At 46.1% G+C, this 19,816-nt stretch overlaps 1 protein-coding gene across 2 annotated transcripts in view; it reads left to right on the top strand.

Annotated features, from left to right (window-relative positions):
* GRK3 (G protein-coupled receptor kinase 3) overlaps positions 1-19,816 on the top strand; it is a 44,092-nt gene that overhangs the window by 9,452 nt on the left and 14,824 nt on the right. For both annotated transcript variants that reach the window (XR_006177833.1, XM_042865659.1), the window contains exons 3-9: positions 11,441-11,514; positions 13,512-13,613; positions 13,983-14,057; positions 15,182-15,243; positions 15,890-15,941; positions 16,524-16,615; positions 19,131-19,230. Coding sequence is in view for 1 of the 2 variants with exons in the window: in XM_042865659.1 (XP_042721593.1) it covers positions 11,441-11,514; positions 13,512-13,613; positions 13,983-14,057; positions 15,182-15,243; positions 15,890-15,941; positions 16,524-16,615; positions 19,131-19,230 (557 nt within the window). In the remaining variant the exon portion in view is untranslated. The remainder of the gene's footprint in view (positions 1-11,440; positions 11,515-13,511; positions 13,614-13,982; positions 14,058-15,181; positions 15,244-15,889; positions 15,942-16,523; positions 16,616-19,130; positions 19,231-19,816) is intronic.

Below are 19,816 nucleotides of genomic sequence, written 5' to 3'. Positions count from 1 at the left end.
GAGAAGTGATCTGAGAAGAGCTCCAGTGGCTCATGCAGGGTGGGGATGGATGGATGCAGCCAACGAGCTTGCACGAATGTCAGCATTTGGTTATCAGTGGGAATGCTGGGATGAAGAACCTCAGAGAAAGGCCGTAAATGCGCTGAGAGCAGGGTACCAAAGAGCTCCATAAACAGGAGGTATGAGCGCCTGTGCTGGAGAATGGCACAGATAGAAGTTGGAAAGCTGCAAATCAGGCAGCATTTTAGCAGAGCCGGGTGTTACAGTGAGCCTCAAGCTGTGACGTCTCGGCTCGATCACACAACTAAATATAACCATGGGATCACAGCCTGCGAGGCACGGCAAGTAATCCTGCTTTGGCAGAGCGCTGCGTCCCGTCCTGGCACCGGGCTGCAGAACGAACGTGGACCTGCTGGGGGGAAGCCAGGAAGGAGCAGAGGCAGCAAACAGACCTTACTTAGCATCTGCTGAGAGCGACCTACAAGGAAGTACTGCAGTAGGGCACGATGCACGCTGTGAGAGAGAGAGAGAAGTGAGGGTGGGCAGTCTTAAGAAAGAGAGAAAGGTGGTTGCAGAAGTGGTGAGGACAGTTTGATTTCCAGAGGCTTAATGTGATTAAAATATGTGTTGGTTTTTGATAATTAACGGGTGTAAAGCAGTGCAATGGATGTAATGAGCAGCTTGTGATGTCTTTGTCAAGTGGATTTTAGGAGCGGGTTGCAGTAAGTCTGCAGTGATGGCACAACAGCTCTTGTCTTGCAAAATGGGGACAAGACCATAAGATGGGCTGGGAAGGAGAGGAGCTCAGTGCATCTCTTCCTGCCTGAAGGAGAGAATGTGATGAGCAGGTGCTGGGAGCAAGGGGCTGCTGTTCCCCATTTCCTAGTGGTACTGGTGTCCCGTGGCGTTGCACCTATGTGGTGCATGCAGGGATTTCTCATTTGCTTGTGCTGACATCTTTCAGCATGTGCGGTCTCTGCTGAAGCACTGATGTCTTGCTATAGCCTTGCAGTTGCAAAATAAGTGGAATTTTAAGTAACCTCATAAGCGTTGGCTCAAACTGTTTGTTTCTCATTGTTGGCAATGAAATGAAGAAGTCTTTTTAAAAATAAAATAAAAAATGAATTTGAGTGGAACGGCTTGTATGTAATGGATATTTGTATTTATGTAATTGAATACTTTTCATTAACAGTTGATTCCAGAGGATAGAGAAGACGGTTGCAGTTATTCTGATAAGTCACAGCAATTACAGTTAGGTAACTGACCCTGGAAGAAATGAAAGATTTTATCTCCTTATTTTCCCCACTCTGATAGCTGCCAGAAGTGGAACTGTGGAGCCTGGGCTGTCGTTAGGGATTAGCTTTTCCCATTACTGGAGATGCACAGCTTGCAGATGTGCAGAGCTCTCCTCCTCTCTGTGGTGCAGTCCCAGATACGAAGGCCAGCTGTGCACATGGGGCTGGAGCTTGGAGGTGGCTCCTTTGGAGGGAAGGTTTAGGAGGGAAGGAGGAAAGATGGAATAAGACTGTTTTTAACAGAAGACTTTGCATTGCACTTGAAAACGTTGTATTCCTGTACCGTGGTGGCTCATTTAAATTTTATTGCGTTTTCTAGCTTGTTCTTTGCCGTTAAATCTGTACTGTTTCCATGCATTAGCATAATAACTTGTGGTGAAGCACCCTCAGTTGTAGGCAGGCATTATGCACAGTGCTGTAAGATCAGTAGGGTGTGGTGATGGGAAGCTTGATCACCTTGCCCTGGCATTGCTGCTGTGAGGTGTGCGGGCAGCTTGGTTGGGTCAGGCCCAGCCTGCAGGGAGCATCACTGACAGACTTGCTGCTTCATGCCTCATCTGAGAGCCTGCTGCTCTAGAATGCTTTCCTTTATGCACTCATTGTAAAGCTTCATCCAGCGACCTCCCTTTGCTTTGGCAGGCAGTGCAGATGAGGACCGTTCCGTTTTCTTTTCTTTTTTTCCCCAGACCACAGCTCTTTCTTACAGCTCCAGTTCCCAGTTTGTTCCGTTTTTCAGTATCCTCCTTTCCAATGGAAAAGGAGCAGAGCGTTGATCACTTGTCTGCTGTCGCTGTGTGCATGGAGTCCCAGCCGGCGATGCTTTCCTGCCACCAAGCCTTGTGGTGACACTGGCCTTACTTACCAGCTGCATGTGCTGCTGATCTCTGATGGCCGTTTGCAGGAGGGCTCCTCCAGAACGGTCATGAACTCTCTAAGAATTACAGAATGAGTCAGAGACGAAGTGCTGCCCTGCAGCCCCACAGCCGACTGCTCCTGCAGAAGCTGCTTCCTCCACAGCAGAAGCTTCTTGGGGAAGTACAGCATGTCTCGGAGCACAGTACATAACCACCTTAGCTAATTTTTTTTTTTTCTACCACATCCTGTTTGCTACAACACCAGATTATGGGTTTGCTTTGGAGAGGGGGGGAGGGAGCCATTTATTTATTTATTTACTATCCCAATATCTGTAATTAACACGTGGAATCCACTCTGCTTCTTGACTGTGTTAAAACTGTACGTGAAATCCTTCCAGGGCTGTGCTGAGCTGCAGGGCAGGCGTGCTGAAAGCAAACTGCTTGCAGAGGGCAGTTTGGAAATGAGCAGCAATGGGTGTAGCTGGTGGGAGAGTCAGGGTCTGCTGCAACACGTGTGGCTGCTGGGCATTGAAGACAGAAGTTGGGTCATAGTATTGCTTTAGAAGGGGATTACTGGGGTTATTAAGGTGCATTTGCTTGGACCAGTTTTATTTTTTTGTTCACTGTTTGATTGTGGGATTTTGTACAGCTTGCATCTACCTGGTAGGTGAGAAACAGAGCTGAACAGAGGCATGAAGCATCATAGAATGGCCTGGGTTGAAAAGGACCACAGTGATCATTTAGTTTCAACCCCCTGCTGTGTGCAGGGTCACCAACCAGCAGCCCAGGCTGCCCAGAGCCACATCCAGCCTGGCCTTGAGTGCCTCCAGAGATGGGGCATCCACAGCCTCCTTGGGCAACCTGTTCCAGTGCCTCACCACCCTCTGGGTGAAAAACTTCCTCCTAATATCTAACCTAAACCTCCTCTGTCTCAGTTTATAACCATTCCCCCTTGTCCTGCATCCTGCAGTTCCAGTTCAGCTTAGCCAGGGGTTTCTGGCCTGGTTTGCAGGCTGGTGGGATGTGGGAGTTTGCCTGCAGCCACCTCAGTTGTCACCTGCACAGAGCTGGTGGGTTTGGGTTGGTGAGAAGTGAGAACCAAATATATTCTAGCAGTTCCAGCAGCTGCTAATACTGCAGTATGAGTGAGTGTAAACTTCCTTTAATTTCTGTTCTGTGCTTTCCAACCAGCTAGCTGCAGCAGGAGGTGTCCCAGCCCAGGTGAGCATTGCCATCCACACCAGAGCTGCTTCCTGCACATGCAGCTCCTGCTTGGTGCCCTGTGCATTCAGCTGCTCCCTCCCGCTGCTGCATCTCTGTGTCTTTGGGTCTCTTTGCAGCTGAGCATTCGGTCCGTTTCAGAGTTCCTTCTGCACAGCCCAACCTGCAGCAGCAGGGAGGGGACTTTCTGGAGTGAGAGAGAAGCGTTGTGCTGACCTTCTGCTCTGTGTTTCCTGCAGCTCTCTCACTGACAGCTCTGTTGAGAAATAATAAAAAAGAAATAGGGTCAGAACAGCCAAAGCACCGTGGTTTTTGTTTGTGTGTTTGTTTTTTGGTGCAAGGAATCACGCTTTCTGTCCCTTGTTTCTCTGGTTAGGGACCCATTGTTTGCATTAATTCAGAATTTCGGTGCTGCTGATGAGATGGATCTGGAGTTAAAACGTGTTGAGAAAAACATCCTTGCTCTTCCTCTTTCTGTGGTGCAGTGTGGCAGCTCAGCACACTGCGCTCCCTGATGCCTAAAAATAACAGGCTTGGAGAAGCACCTCCCCGAAGCGTTATTGAAGCTATTGTTTAATTTAAGTGTAAGATCTATGTGTCATTGGCATTTTCAACTAACGAAACAGTCCTCTGAGGAAATAACAATGAAAGCAATAAAGCTTGGTTGGGAGTAGAGAAAGTCAGCGAAGCTTTGGGCTGCTGGATGGGCACGGATGGTAAGGTTAGGGCAGGGCTGGGTGCGTGGAGCAGCACCAGCGATGGGTGGGCATGAGAAGGGGGCTTGGGACTGGAAAATGCTGTGTGCACAGCAAGGCTTTCTGCAGGAGCAAGGAGGCAGGCGGTGTATGAAAGCGGTTTGTTTTATTTTTCGGGACGTTCCGTTTCTGACCCAGAGAAGCCAGCCGCCATGCAGAAGTGGGCACCATCAAAATGGGGAAGTGAGCGGCTGAACGAGAGATGGTGTTTGAAATGCTCTTCTAAGAGGGATCTTCTATTCTTGTGTCTCCTTGTTGTCAGTTCAAGTGCAGGCTAAAACCTGGATCGTGGATGGCGTGCAGGATTCCCGTATGGGTTTGGTGAGCGCGTGCTTTCCTTGCGCAGTGCCTCCAGTGGGTTCAAAACAACGCCAAGAGCAAACCACAAGGAAATGTCAGAAGCTGTGTGACTGCAAACTGAAACAGAAACTGCAAGGCTCTTTGCACTGAGCTGTTCCCTTACAGCGTTTCTCCTCTTGTGTGTGGGGTGTGAGTGCTGGAGGAGAGAAAATGCACGCTCAGAGCCTTCCTGCAAGCTCAGCCTGCTCTGCTGTGTGCATTTTTTTCTTAGAGTTAGCCTTGAGTTTGAGGTCTGGTTATCATCTGATAATTGAAGCATTGCTGGAGGCTACGTCTCTCTTGGCATACGTTTTATTTTGTTGTGAAATAAACATGATACTTGCATGAATTATATTGAGAGTGATGCTGATGAAGCTTCCTGCTGGAGAGATGTGCGTGTTTTGCCTGTAGGCAGTTGTGAGGAGATGTCTGTCTTGTGTGTCAGGGACAGACAGCATCCAAAGTCACTATTAAAAATGTATGCATTTATTATTATTTTTTTTCCTTCTGATCATGAATAATTGAGCATTTCTTTGTTGGGATACAGCCTGATAAGCTCCCATGGCTTTCTTCTTAGAAGTGTCGGAGACGCTCGGTTGTGTGATTTCCCAGAGGAGCCACAGATTAAATCTGAGCTTTAAAATAGAAGAAATTTATATATATGATGATATATATATATATATATATATATATATATATCATCCTGTGGAACATCACATAATGGATAATGTGTACATGCTGATATATATTAACACTTATATACAGTACAGTTCTTGGAAAATTTGAATCATGGGGAAAAATAGTCTTCATCTCAGCAATGCAGTGTAATTACACAGCTTTTGGGTTGGGTTACAGCTGGAGCAGAGAAAGAAAAAGAGAACAAGATGGACCACAAATATAATACGTAGATAGGTACAGGTGACAGATTACCAATTTTCTGAATGAATTTTCACTTGAATATTTCGAGTTGGAACTGGGTGGTCTTTTAGGTCCCCTCCACCCTAAGCCATTCTATGATTGTGTGTTACAAACACAACCTCGCATGTTGCTCAGCCACTTCCCTACCAAAAATACAGCTTTCTACCTACGTTTTTTCCATCTGCTGTTGTTCACTTAAGCTTTCTTAGCCCGTTTCTGGTGGAATATCTCACTTGTGCTCTGTCACTGCTCCGTGCACAGCCTTGGTTTCCCTCCCTTTGCAGTCAGTCAGAAGCATTGCACTTCCATGGAGGTTTCATCCATGTGTCCTCAAACAATTCACAGACTAATTAAGGCTCAGAACCCTACTGTGAAATAGGTAAATATTAGTTTTCCATGTCTCTAACGTGGCATAATAACAGCGTTAATGGGATTTACCTGTATGGCTCTGTAGCAATAACAAAGCAAGTTGTCTGGCCCTGTCAGTGCTGCTCACTCTTCTCAGTGGGATAACTCATTAGTAACCAGAAAAAAACTCCAGTACCAAGGGTACAGTAAGTAGAGCATAAATTGCTGAAGCTGTGAAGTCTTGTGGCTTTCAGCAATAGTCAAAGAGTTGCAGCAGACACACCAGAGAGCTCTGGCCATCAGTTCCATTATGAATTCATTGCAGGTCAGGGAACAGGCAGAGTTCCTAAGTCCCTGAATGCTGTCCTGGTTCCTTACAAGCAATGCTCTGTTCAGGAGGGTGCAGAGCAACCAGCAGTGTCTGTGTTGGGAAGGGAGCTGCAGATACACAGGACGGTTTCCGAGTGAGCTGAGATGCTTCTATCAATAATTTCTTCCATTAGAAGGGGAAGCCAGGAGAGAATGAGAACCATCTGTTGCCGAATCTTCAGCTCTCAGCAGCTTTCCTCTCTCTGAGTGCACAGGAAGGCTTTGAGATTCACGTGGGAGAGTTCTGTGCCCTGCCGCTATCGGGGCGGTTTTGCTCCTCCTCACCAAGTGCTGTGGGTACGTACTGCCTGATGGTGCTACCCGCAGTGTAGCAGCCTGCTGCTGTTGCTGTGAGCAGTTTGGTTCCTCGTTTGGCTCATTAGAGTGGTTGAGGTCCCTCACACTGCTTGCTGAGGGCATCGGGGGCTGGGCAGTGCCGTCCTGCTGTTGTGGCTTGGAATGCTGCGCAGGAGCAGTGCGTGGTCAGGATCAGGGGGTGCAGACCTGCATTGTCAGGATCATTCTTAATGATCGTTTCACCAAACAATATCGATCCAGGAGGAGTCTGTCACGTCCTTCCCAGGGACTGAGAGTTCTTGTGATGTAGGGAAAGAGCTGATGAGTTCTAAACAACAACGGTGACATTTAAAGCTGCTAATACTTGTTAGCTCGCTAATAGCTTGCTGGTAGCTGCTAATGCCACTTACTTGTAAATCTAAGGAACTCCCACCACTTCCACAAGTGGAAAAAGAACAGAACTCAAGCGCTCTGTTCTTCTTGGTGAGCTTTAGTGGAGGAATTCAGGCACATTCTTTGCAGCTGATTGAGACAAAATGCCTCAGTGCTGTACTTAGTTGTCACGTTAGACATTGGAATATTTCTACATATCTTTGTATATACCCCTTTTCTTGGAAATCCTTATGCTGGTGGCCACCATTAGCTTAGTGCACGAGCTCTGCCTTGTGAGCTGGTGCTGTCAGAGGTGTGACAGTGCTGGGGATATCCCTGTGCTGTGCTCAGGCAGGACTGAGGCTGTTGGGAAGCATAGAATCACAGAAGGATTTGAGTTGGAAGGTACCCTTGCAGGTCATCTTGTGCAGCTCCCCTGCAGTGGGCATGCCTGAAGTAAGGATTTTCTTTAAAGACACTTGAACTGATGCAAAATTTATTTTCATGTAATGATTTATGGAGGTTATTAAACCAGCTACCTGGCAACTTGCAGACTCATTTGGGCTCAGTTTGCTTCTGTTCTTGAGAAACTGTTCTGCGCTCATCACCAGTGTATGCAAGTGCTGTCTTGTAAAATCTAATTTGTTCTTTTATCCTGCCTTTTATGTGCAGAGTTATGTTCTAATTTGTTATGATCTATTATTTTTAACGATGGGTGGACGTACATCAGGCTCTGTTAGAAGAAGTAGGCTAAAGGCAAATAGCTCACAGACGTAGGGAAAGCCACGGTGCCTTTGGGGCTGCAAGGTGGGCACAGCTCTGTGATGCTGAACTGACTCCCTGCGTGGGTTGGCTCTCCTGGCACTTCAGGTCTCTTTGTGCCTGAATGAGGAATCATTGCTTGTCTCCATTCTGGAGTTTTTAGGGGGTCTCTCTTATCCTACGCTACGACAACTGAGTGTGTTTACCTTGCAGAGCAAGACTTTGAACCTGGCTGGGTATTCTGGGACAATGCAGGCTGGTTCGAGGTGCTTACATGGTTTAATCATAGACCTCTGTCCCTGACTTTTGGTGTCTGAAACCCAGACCTGTGACTGAGATTGAAGCACAAGGTGGTTTCCCAGCAGTTCTGTAGGATGGCTTTGCTGGAGGCGGGGTGGCCGTCCCTCTGCTTACCTTCCTCTGGGTTCTGTTGGGCGAAAGCAGCCAAACAGCAGAGATGGGGAGAGATCTGAGAGGGACCTGGGGGAGAGACCTTGATTTAAAGTGCCCACCGTGGGTGTTGTGGAGCTCTGGGGACACAGCAATAGGACCCAACCATCCAACTGCACACAGGTGTCCCCACGGGCTCCGGTCACCTTCTGTTTATTTGCAGCACACTTAGTAAGGATTTGGAAGCAGCTTGACATTTTTGTTTTCTATTTTGCTTACTGGAAGGAGTCGACATTGGCATGTTGGACCACGTTCAGGTCTGCTGCAAATAGAGGCAGCCTCCTTTCAGTCTGTGGCACTGCGAATCCCTGCACCAGGGCTCAGCTGCCTATTTTTAGCTCTGCTGACTTACCTGGCTGCTTCTGTTTGCTTTAATAAGATTTTTATTTACTCCCGTTCAAAGGAAATTTGAATCGGATACTAATAAAGTTCCAGCTCAGATTCGATAAGTAGTTTGATCCGAGGCTGTTTTATTATGGAGTCCCTCATTAGTTTTATGGTGCTTATTCTGCTCTCTGTATGAATTGAGGACGGGGACGTGGTGTGATGAATGCAGGGTGACCTTTAGACTGTGAGCGTGAGCGCTGTGTCGGTGATGGGGCTTACTGCAAATAATGGCATTTGGCACACTGTGCCGTGCAGGATCATCCATAAGAAAGGAGTGAGAAGAAAGCAGTGCTCAGAGGCTGGGAAGCCATGGCCTGCAGTGAGGTACCCTCTTGTTCTCTCACGCGTCTGCATTATTAATCCCATCCATCACTTTGTTCGTTACCAGTTGCTTTTTCCTTAGCAGCCACTGATCTGGTGGTTGCAGCAATTACATAGCCTAGAAGGAGAAATCTTGAAAGCAAAAAGCTGTCAACATCTTTATTTCATAAATAATTGCTGGTTCCTTTTAGCAGTTACTTAATGCTATCATTTCTTTAATTCCTGCTTTCTGCTCTGGGTCCCACTTGCAGCGCGCAGCTAACGGTGCTCATTGTGCTCTGCGTCAGCTCTGCCCGAGCTCCTTAGAACTGCTGTCACCACTCCAGCACTGCTCCTGTCAATTAGTTGTGCTATTATCTGAAAGCTGTGCTTCCTGGCTAATCATTTTTCGCTCAATCTCAGAACATCAGTAGGAAAAAAGAGATCTCCTTTATGCTGCGGTGGAAGTGCAGCTGGCTGATGGAGCAGTGCGTGTTGCGGGCTGGCGGTGCCTCGTCCTTCTCGTGCTTTGGTCATAGCATAACTTCTGAAAAGAGGCATAAATGGAAACCTTCTTTTGTAGGGAGATCGGTTCTGGGAAGCAGCGTTTGTTCTGCTGCTGGTGGCCCTGAAAGAACGGCAGTGCTGGGATTGGCATGAGGTGAAATGCAGCATCCCTTGTTAATGAGAAGCGTGTCTCAGAAATGCTTCTTAATGACTGTATAACGTGTATGAGTGCAGTATGTCTTACCAGACACACATAAATGCTCTGACCAGTGGTTTTTTCAAAGGAAGAGAGAGAGAGATCTATTTTTATATCGACCCAAGTAGCATTTCTGAACCAGGAACGAATCGACTTCTTTTCCCTCCAGAGAAAATGGTGGAGAGCTGATAGATGAACGAGCTGTCAAAGTTCCCAACTTCTTTTGGATGTGGCTTTTTTTTTTTCCCCTTCACCATCGCAGTGCAATTAAAGACAAAAGCATCTCGGTGAGAAGCTGTGAGCAGCGCAGCAGGCTGTCATTGCTCCTCGTCCCCTGCCCATCACACAGGGCTGCAGTGTGGGCAGCAGCATTGCTGAGGGGTTGTGCTGCTGTGTTTTCACACCCCTCCCACAGTTGCCTTTGTGGGTTTGTTTTGTTTGTGGGTTTCATTGGTGAGCAGCCAGCGTCTGGGAACACGCCAGGGATTTTTCTTTCACTGCGTTCATCGCTGTTTGTGCCGCTCTTTGGTCTCTTAATTACACAGCTGCAATCTCCTTTGGTTCGTTGTCCAAATAGAAGTCCGGTCTATTTAGCGTTGTTTTGCTGTGATGTTCCGATCATGTGTAAAAGAAGAGTTAATGAGCGAGCTTTATTTCCATGAGTGCCATTTGTGGGGATCCAGAAATGCGCCGTTTTTTGTCCTCAGGTTTGCTCCAGATGGGGTTGATGGGATGTTTCCTGTGCAGACAGTGGGCTGCAGGGTAATCTGTGCTTTGGGACTGCGTTTGCCATGCGTGTGATGCTGCTCTGGGTGGTGATTGCAAATGGCTTTCAGGGAAATGGCAAACTCCTTCTGTTTTCATAAAAAAGAAAATCAGCAGCAAACCCAATTGGCTATAAAGTAGTTCAAGACCGATTCTTTTTTGGTGAGAATAATTGGAAAGTTTAGAGATTCTCAGAAGATAATTTCTTAATTAGATTTCTGGCCTTATTTAGAGAACAAAACCCGGTTTGTATGATCATCCAAATATCATCCTAATCAGCCAAGTGAGTCAGGGAAAGCACTGCATCTGTCTGGTCATCATCCCTCCTTTGGTGTCTGTTTATGGCTGCACCAAGGGGTGCCCATGAGAACAAGCTCTGCTAATAGGAAATTTAGCTTGGGATCCAGAAGTAACCAAGAAGCTTTTGGTTGTGCATCAGCGTGGCCTTCTGTTGTCTGCTCAGTGTTGGTTCTTGTAGAATCATAGAATGGCTTGGGTTGGAAGGGACCTCAAGGGTCATCAAGCTCCAACCACCCTGCTGCAAATTCAGGGCCACCTGTAAGTTTAAATGACAATGATGCTTAATAAAAATAAAATAGAGCAGAGTGGTGCGTAGCTGGGTAAGTTGAAAATGAGCACTTTATGCCCTGGTGTATATGGATGTGTGTATCTACTGAGTGATGCTTTGAAATACCAGTGTCAGGCAGAGGGTTTGGATGATCGGTGCCCACACTGCCTGTGTGGGGCAGAGCTTAAAGCACTCGTAATGGAAAAGGCTCCTCAGTGGGCTGCAGGGGCCGTGCTTTAAATCACTTGCAAAGGAACTATAAAGGCTCTGATGTAATTCATGGCACTGTAAAATCCATTAGTGGTAACATTAACCAGCAATTGTAAAGTCAAAATGTTGAAGGAGTTGGTTTTTCATCGCTAAAGCATGGAACTCCAGTACCAAGAAGCAAAATGCTTGAATAATATCTGGTTTTTACTGTGAAAAACACCTCAGAGATCAGACAGGGAAGAGGAATGGAATATTTCGGTGTGTTGTATAAACATCTCCTAAGTTCCTCGGCAGGTATTGGGATGTGCTTTACGTGCCCCTGGGAGATGAATGAGTTGTACGGTGGTTTTCTACTCAGAATGCTGTGAAGTTGCTGGAGAATCGACATCGCTCAGTTGTGGCAATTACGGATACTTACACAGGTGTATGCAGCCCATGGGGCTCCCAGGCCTTGTCTGATAGCAATATTAGAGCAAGTTGTAGCAATGATACGTTTTTTTCTGATTTTTCTTTTTTTTCCCCCCCAGGATTTTTGCTCTTTAAAGACTATTGCATGAATGAAATCGATGAAGCCGTCCCTCAGCTGAAGTTCTATGAAGAGGTAAGCTGCACCCTGCAGACACTGCCAGCACAGCACATGGATTGACTTGACGGGTCAACAGTTGGACAGTGGGTTGATGGTTGGAGTGGATGATCATAGTGGTCTTTTCTAACCCTAATGATTCTATGGTGGTGGAGAGGAGGAGGATGCTAACGGAGATCAAAGTATCTTTGGGTTTATTGCTATTTTCCATTGTGAGTTGCCTGCTTTTACTGTGGGTCACCTGAACTGTTGCTAAGAGCTCAGTTGTCAACTGGGTTCACCTCGGCTTGTAAAGGATCTCTGATAGCTGAGAGTTAAGCCAGACCCGTTTTTGAGCAGTGGAGTAAACTTTTGATCTCTGCTGGTGAAGATGATGATAAATCTGAGTTCTTCTACAAACAGAGATGAGGCGAAAGTAAATAACGTCTGCCAGCTCCCAGTGGAATGAGAGCAGTAGATTCCTGCTCTCGGAAAGATCTGAAAGCAAAAGCAGAACTTGTTACTACAGCTGACGTGGGACGTGAATTCATATCCACTGCATGTAGGGAAGGATTTTTCTGCCTCTGCAAGGGACGCCCGCGTGCTCCTGCTGCGTTCAGCCCCTGCCTGTTGCTAAGTATAGCAGTGAGGTTTGGGTGCCTTTACAGTGCAGCCTGTGTTGCTCTGTGCTAATTAGAAGTGCTGCCTGAGATAACCCTGTGTCTGGAGTGCTGTCAGGCTGATGAGTTACAGTTGTTCTTGCTCGTGGGCTAACAGCACAAATAGTGGAAGAGGGATCGGCGTGGAGACAAATCACGAGCGATCCGCTGCTCCCCCACTCAGTGAGGCATTGCTTTCAAGGAAGAGGGATCTTTTTTTCCCATCATTTCCATCTTTTTCTATGCTGAAGATATTGCTGTCAGAAGTAATCAGGAAGGCAAGTTGCAGCCGATTGTTTAGCAAGATATTTTTAGCCGCCTCTTTATCTTTGAAACAATGTGAAATTGTATTTTTAGGTTATTAGCGAAGTGTTGCTTAAAAAGATGTTAAATGCTTCGTCATGCACTTTTGGAAAAATCCTGTTGAAGATATTTAAAGAGGTTCATTACATCTTCTCCTGTGATGTGCTGGATTCTTGAGCTTTTCTTCCCAGTATATTTGATTTACTTGCCGCACTTATTACATGTGGAATAATTTGAGTGCATTGCCACATTAAAAATCACTCGATGCAGAAAGGCTCCGTACTCCAGGGATCACACACTGCTGCAGCTTAAGTCACGATCGAGCATTTAAGTGGATGAGTGATTCATCCGGATCGGTTTCAAACAAAAAAACACAAGGAAAAAGAAGGAAAAAAGAACGTCAGGGTGCTTGAAAGCTAATGGCAGTTCTTGAAAGCTTCTTTATCAGCTGCTGTGTGAAGGTGAACTGGGGTTGGCAGGGGTGTCCCTGCAGCTTTGGGGTGCTGTGTCCGTGGGTTATGCTGTCTGTGGTGCCCATGAGGATGAGGCTGAGCTCAGGTGATGCACACCGGGGCTCCTCTGCTGCTTCTAATTGTTTTGAGGCATGGCATTAATTAAAAACAACGTAGCAAAGATGTTTTGTATCACTGTAATTATAAAATGGTCCCAAGGGGGAAGAGGTCAGAGGTGGCAGTAGAACTGCTGCCTAATGGCAGGCAGCGAACACCAGGGCTGGGCTGGGGGTTTCCTTGGCTTCATTCTGGGCTCCTCAGTTCCACCTGTGCATAGAGCAGCTCCTGAGTGATGCTAAAACAAAAGCGAAACTGAGCTGAGGGAAACGCACTGCAGTCACACAGCTGTAGGAAATGGAGCTTTGTGGGAATTTCAGGCAAACAAAGAAAAGAATGAGGAGGGAAACCTCACATCACGTGTAATTGTGGTTCTACGTGTCTTAACTAAGAAAAAAAATGAAGATAAGCAAAGCTTTAGCCAAAGCAAAGTCCTTCATTTGCCAAAGACCTGAACAGTATTAAAGATGTGCTCATGTGATGGGCCCTTCCTCTGGCGTTGCAGATCAAAGAATACGAGAAGCTGGACTCCGAGGAGGAGCGCCTGAGCAGGAGCCGCCAGATCTACGACACGTACATCATGAAGGAGCTGCTCTCCTGCTCCCACGTGCGTAGCCCTCCGTGCCGAGAGCGATCCCAACCCGTGCCAAAGTGCCAGCAGAGCCAGCACAGGGCCACATCTCCTCCAAACGAAGCTGTTGCTCAGTGAATGCTTAGATGTTGCACCGGGAGACGTGGTTTAGTGGGAAATATTGGTGGTGGGTGCACGGTTGGACTGGATGATCTTAGAGGTCTTTTCCAACCTTGGTGATTCTATGAACCCCTTGGCGTGCTCTCAACTAAAAGAAAAGTTGGGAGCGTGGTTTACATTGCATTATGTGCATTTTTTCTTATGTTTAGAAGGACGGCAGCTCTGTGACCTTAAAGGAAACATTTCCAACTGTTTGAAATCTTTCTCTGTCTTCTTTTCCCAAAGCCTTTCTCCAAACAAGCTGTAGATCACGTACAAACACATTTATCCAAGAAGCAAGTGCCAGCCAGCCTTTTCCAGGTGAGCTTCAGTCTGTTGACATTTCTTTCACTTATTTGACAGTAAGAGACGTTGTGCATGGAGACAAATGTGTTCTTACAGAGACAGAATCCAAAGGTACTGCTGAATGTTCTCTGTGATAGCAATACCAGAATGTTTCTCTCAGCTGAACAAAAATTATAAATTACTGTTCTTTCCTCCATTTGAATACAGAAAAAAGTGCTATTCTGGCCCACTTTCTGAGTTATTAATCTCCAGTGGTTTTATTTAGTTTAGAAAATAAAGGAGTGAAATGTGAAATACTTTTTGTATTGTTGCACTGCAATCCAGATCGACAAAAAACAAGAAATTCAGATTTGTGCTCATTTTTGTAGCTAAATTCACAGTTTGTTTGTGCAGATAATAAACCTCACCCATCATGGGAGTGTTCACAAGCTCACACTTCTTTGATGTCAATCTTTGTGAATATTGCCCCTGCCTGGTTGTTTTTACTGCTCAGTGAACTGTTTTTAACGTGGCAATTAGGTGAAGTGACAAACTGATACCTACATTGCTTGAGTTACAGCTCCCTGCTAATTGGGTTGGGATTTGAGATCTCTGCGTGCTGGCACACAACGTGAGGAAGCACTTCTGCTTGGACGAAGTCATTTGGGAACTGAAGGTGCTTCCATACTCAGGAGAGAAGGGCAGAGGATGGGCCCAGCAGCTCTGGGCAGCGCAGAGCAGGGAGATCTGTGCTGTGATGGCTTTGTACTTGTTAGCCATTTATAGGGGCTGCATGCAGGGATCGTTCAGCTCTCCCCAAGGGGAACACAGTGTTTTCTAGCTGGTGACAATATTTTGTGTTTCACTTCAGGGCACCTGTTCAATTTCCTAAAGTTCAGTGAAGCTGAAATGCTTGCCTCAGCTTTATCCAGGGAAAACATAGGAAGTGCTGCTGCTGCACAGGGCTGTGTGCAGTGGGTGCAGAGAGCTCTTCATCTGTCTGGGATTAGGGTTGCTGCAGATTGACAAGTGGCTGAGATTGGTGAGAGCTGCTGGGAGCCAGCTCCAAACCTCAGTGTGCCAGCTGTGTGTGAGAGGTGGTGGTGCATGCCCAGCTCATCATATGCTTACATTTATGTGTGCCTCTTCATCCTTTGTAGCCATATATAGAAGAGATCTGCGATAGCCTCCGAGGGAAAATATTCCAAAAATTTATGGAAAGGTATGGACATGAGCTCTATTATGTGAACTTTCCATCTGCCATAGTAGAAGTTCAGATCCCTTAAGTGTTGCTGTAAAATAAGCTGAACGTGCTTAGTAACCTTCATTTAATCCTTAGTTAGCACACCTTACGAACGACTCCATAGAACTGTTATTCCTTGTTTTGAAAATAAGGACTAAATTATTTATGTGGAAATGGGAGACTGCTTTTTGGCAGCAGCTTGTGCTGCTTATTTATGTTTTTCCTATGTTAAGTTAAAAATGAGTTGAAAACGTTCCTTGGGGGGATGCAGAGGTTCATTAACATAAATTGAGCTGCCTCTGTTTGCTTTTAATTACATTTCCCTTTATGCCATTTGATTGTTGGTTAGTTCCAAAGTTAGTCTAGTTGTTTCCAAAAATGAACGTTGACATCTGCAGCGATGCTCTGAGCTGATCGCTTTCTCTTACAGGGATGTAGGAGATGAGAGATGCACTGCTCAGTAGTGGGTTTTTGTGGAGGGGGTGGGATTATGGTTGCCTAAAAGCAGGCCTGTGTTGATGAATGTCACAGCACACCGCATCTCCTTTTCAGTATCAGAGTCTCAATGCTTTCTATGATACTTTACACAGGAGTCTCAGATAACTTTTTAACTTCTTTTCTACAGTGACAAGTTTACTAGATTCTGTCAATGGAAAAATGTAGAGCTAAATATTCATGTAAGTACTTACACATATATTTATCTTGTCAAAGGCTGATGCGGGGAAGAGAATGTTCAGTTTTGAATCCTGCTTCTCAAAAGGCCTTATCAAGTACAGGGAGTGTTACTGATACGCTGCTCTATTCTTAGGCATGCAGTCCTTGCAGTTCCGTTTGGACATCCCTTCTGCCTGCCCTGAGCTGACAGCTTTGGGATTGCTGTGAGAGCTGCAAGAAGCTGAGCTGCTCCAATTGTTTCCCCCTCTTGAGTCCCACTGCAGCTGCAGCACTGTCCCAGCACTGCCCTCAGCCTTTCTTTGGCCTCAACCATTGTCCCTCTGCAGTGCTCCTTTGTGGCTGTGTAGGAGCAGCATCCTCTGCTGCAGCTCTGTATGAGTGAGGCCATCAGCCTTTAGCTAGTGCAGGCTCAGGGCTCCTTCTGTTGTACTTAACACAGTGGTGCCTGCAAGTGCACTAAAATACAAAGAATAAAGAGCTCCTTTTCCCAAAACAGTAAATGCAATCTGAATAACAACAGTTAAGCCTCTTACTGAAATAATAAAGTCTTCCTTTTTTTTTTTTTTTTTTTCTCCTGCTTACAGCTGACCATGAATGACTTTAGTGTACATAGAATAATTGGAAGAGGGGGATTTGGTGAAGTGTACGGTTGCAGAAAAGCAGACACTGGAAAAATGTGAGTATATGCACATGCTTCAAAGATAGCTGTGAACTCTGATCTGTGCAAGGAAATCCTTCTGGTTACTTCACACAGAATCACTGCAAAGCAGCATTGCATGGCTGCGTATTTCCTTCTAATTAAATTTGATCCCCAGAGGTTCTGATTCCTGGATCATCGTTAAGCTTCGTTTGCTGTTTGATCCTGCTGTGTGCCATGCAGCAGGGCTCCAGGCTAGCACCACTCGTAAGCATATCCCTCATTTAAATGGTCCTGTCAAAATCAACGGAGGCTGCACACGTGTTTAAAATTAAGTGTGTGCTTAAATGATTTCCTGGCCCAGCACCTCACAGTGCCAAAGGATGTTTTTATGAAAACATGGTGATGGTGTGAGGTGTTACCCCTAATCTGCTGAAGGTCCTGGTACCTCATTGGTGCTCACGGAGCACTGGAGGATGGCAGAGGAGCACGGACCACAGCACTGCTCAGTCTGCAGGGTCATCCCTGGGCAGAGGCTGCATGTGCTATTCTACATTTGTGTAATTGCATAAGTTTCTGCCCTGATGGGTCCATGTTTCCCTGGGAAAAGCAGTGATGCTTGCATTTGGAAGAATGCAGTTCAGTGTCGGATTTTGTTTAACAGAGCTCTCAGCGGGAACTGCAAGATCTTTTTCTGGTCTCACCATTCATATGCTTGTCCTAATCAACAGATTTCAGTTTCCAGGCATAAGCGTCCCATAATGCCCTGTTTTGAATGTCTGGGCATTGATTTAACAAACTGTTCTCAATATGTTTTTTTTTTCCCCTTTCCATCTTGCTCTTCTCCTAACAATTATAGCCCAGGGACCATCTTTACATGTTTCTATCCTACCCAAGCATGGTATGTTTGGAGTGCCACGTCCGCAGTTACTGCTGGCTTCACTGGCGTGTGTGTGTTCTGCATCTCAATAATAATAAAGTTCTGAGCTATTAACCAGTGGAAGGCATCTTACTGTTACCATCGCGCTCAGTATTTTTGCAGTGACCTCAAGTACTGATATTAATACTGCTACTAACGATACTGTCTTTATTCTTGCTTTGGTACCTTTTTTTGTCCTTATACAATCCATTAATTTGTCCATGTACAAAAATAAATGTTTTATTCAACTTGAGCCACACTGAGTAGGTATCTGCCCAGACAGGTCGTTCTCACATTCCCAGCCATGTTCACATCCAGGTTTTGCTATGGCTGGAGGTAGGCAAGCCTCAGGACTAGCAGGGGAAGCACAGGCCAGCTTTCTCAGGTCTAAATAGTGCAGAAAGGCCAAGTATGGGGAAGCCAGGCTCTCCCAGATTCGAAGCTAGATGAGGTTCAGCTTCTGGGTAGAGGTTTGGTTTAGTTCTTTCTTAATCCAAACCTGTTTGCCCGTCCCCAATCCAGATCCCGACCACTCTAGATGGCTGCCTCTGCTGCGCTTACTGCCTGCAAGGAGCTTGGGAAGCCAGCCCACAAGGTAAACGCCATCGGTGTTCACTAACCCACAGACACACCTGAGGCTTTTTCACGTCACCTCCTTCTAGGGCGTGTAGCTAGGGGCCAGATGCAGCTGAAGGAGCAGCTGGAAGGAGAGGGAGAGCAGACGCTGGGGTGAGGATGAGAGGAGGATTCCAGCCGTCCGCATGGAGCTCAGCGAAGGGCAGCGTGTGAGGCGTTATTTATAGGCAGCGCCTGCCTGCTCAGCAGGAGCACGTGCTGCAAATGCGTTCCCTGTTTTAGAAACCCAGATGCCAGCCTGCTTGCTCTCACTCTCCCCACTCACACACAACACGTGCGTGGCGATCATGGCCTGCGATGCGAGATCCGAGCTTGGCTTACACACAGTGGCCTCATCCTAAAACCCACAGCAGCCCAGCGCTAGGGATCTCCTGTGGAAGAACACTCCTGTCCTCCTCCACTGTCAGACAGTGGGCCCAGAGCATCGCAGCCTCCTCCTGTTTGGCAGTTGTGAGGGTAACGTGCTTTTTGCAGCAAAGCATCACTCATTTTTATAGCACAGGTTGCAGAAGGTGATTAAAAAGCTTTCCTATACATTCCTTTGGAGTAGAGAACACATTTTAAGCATACATATATGTGAAACTCTGTGTGCACTCAAGATACTGTTTTTCTGGTGGAATTTAAACTGCCAGGATTACATGGAGCCTTGAGAGGGTCTCTGTAACTTAATTCATACTGCAAATCTTTGCTTGTAGCTATCGCTAACTGGATATGTGATACGTAATGCCTGTGGTTGTTTGGCACAGAATTGTCTGTTGAAGCACATTTGTCTGTTAGGAGGCTTCTGTTGGAAACGTTTTAATTCTGTGAGATTTCAGAGCTGTTTTTGTTTGGCCATGACGCTTGGTACTGATGCTTTTAGTACTGGGTTGAAGTGTTTGAATTAAAGAGCCTGCTTGCAGGATACATTAACGAAGCATTGTGTAACTGCAAGTTAATCATACTGAATATAGGAGGAAATCTTTTCTGGTTCTTGTTCTGAATGGTTATTATTTTCAGGTATGCAATGAAATGTTTAGATAAGAAGAGAATCAAGATGAAGCAAGGAGAAACATTAGCCTTAAATGAAAGAATTATGCTGTCTCTCGTCAGTACGGGAGTAAGTATCATTATTCCTTTTTATTTTTACATTATGACTGCTATGTGTAAAACATGTTCCAGCAGTTTATCTGTGTGAGATGTGAGAGTTAACCTACCCTCACCCTGAGCCCTCCCCACTGATTCCAGCAGTGTGGCTGAAGTCAGAACGGATTTACTTGCTTGCTGCTCAGGTACAGAGCCTCAAGGAGGTTCCCATTGCTCTGCTAATTCTCTCTCTCACTTAATCCTCTCAGCGTATCAATACTCATCTTTCACGTATTTGTACTTGAAATATTCCCAGCACGTTATTCTGCCTTGTAAACAACATTTCCTTTTCTGCTGTGGTTACAGAATGGAGAGCACGAGATGCTCTTTCAGAGACAAAACTTCATTTATAGTTCTCCCTCCTTTCCCTGTGGCTCCAGTGTTATCCAACAAGTTCAATATCCAATGTCCGTTTAATTGTTTTATGTACATGAGCTGTGTTGCTGTAGAGGTGTAAAAGTAAGCCTGCCCATCTAGCTATGAGCCTGTCTAAAATGAACTGTGCTGAGAGCAGGCTTCAGGGTGCCAGAACCTTCCAGCATGCTGTCCTCGTTAAGCAG

This window comes from Lagopus leucura, unplaced genomic scaffold (assembly GCF_019238085.1).
Source record: "Lagopus leucura isolate 7727_CA_CO unplaced genomic scaffold, USGS_WTPT01 Super-Scaffold_806, whole genome shotgun sequence".
NCBI lineage: Eukaryota > Metazoa > Chordata > Aves > Galliformes > Phasianidae > Lagopus > Lagopus leucura.
This window is presented reverse-complemented; position numbering and strand designations above follow the sequence as displayed.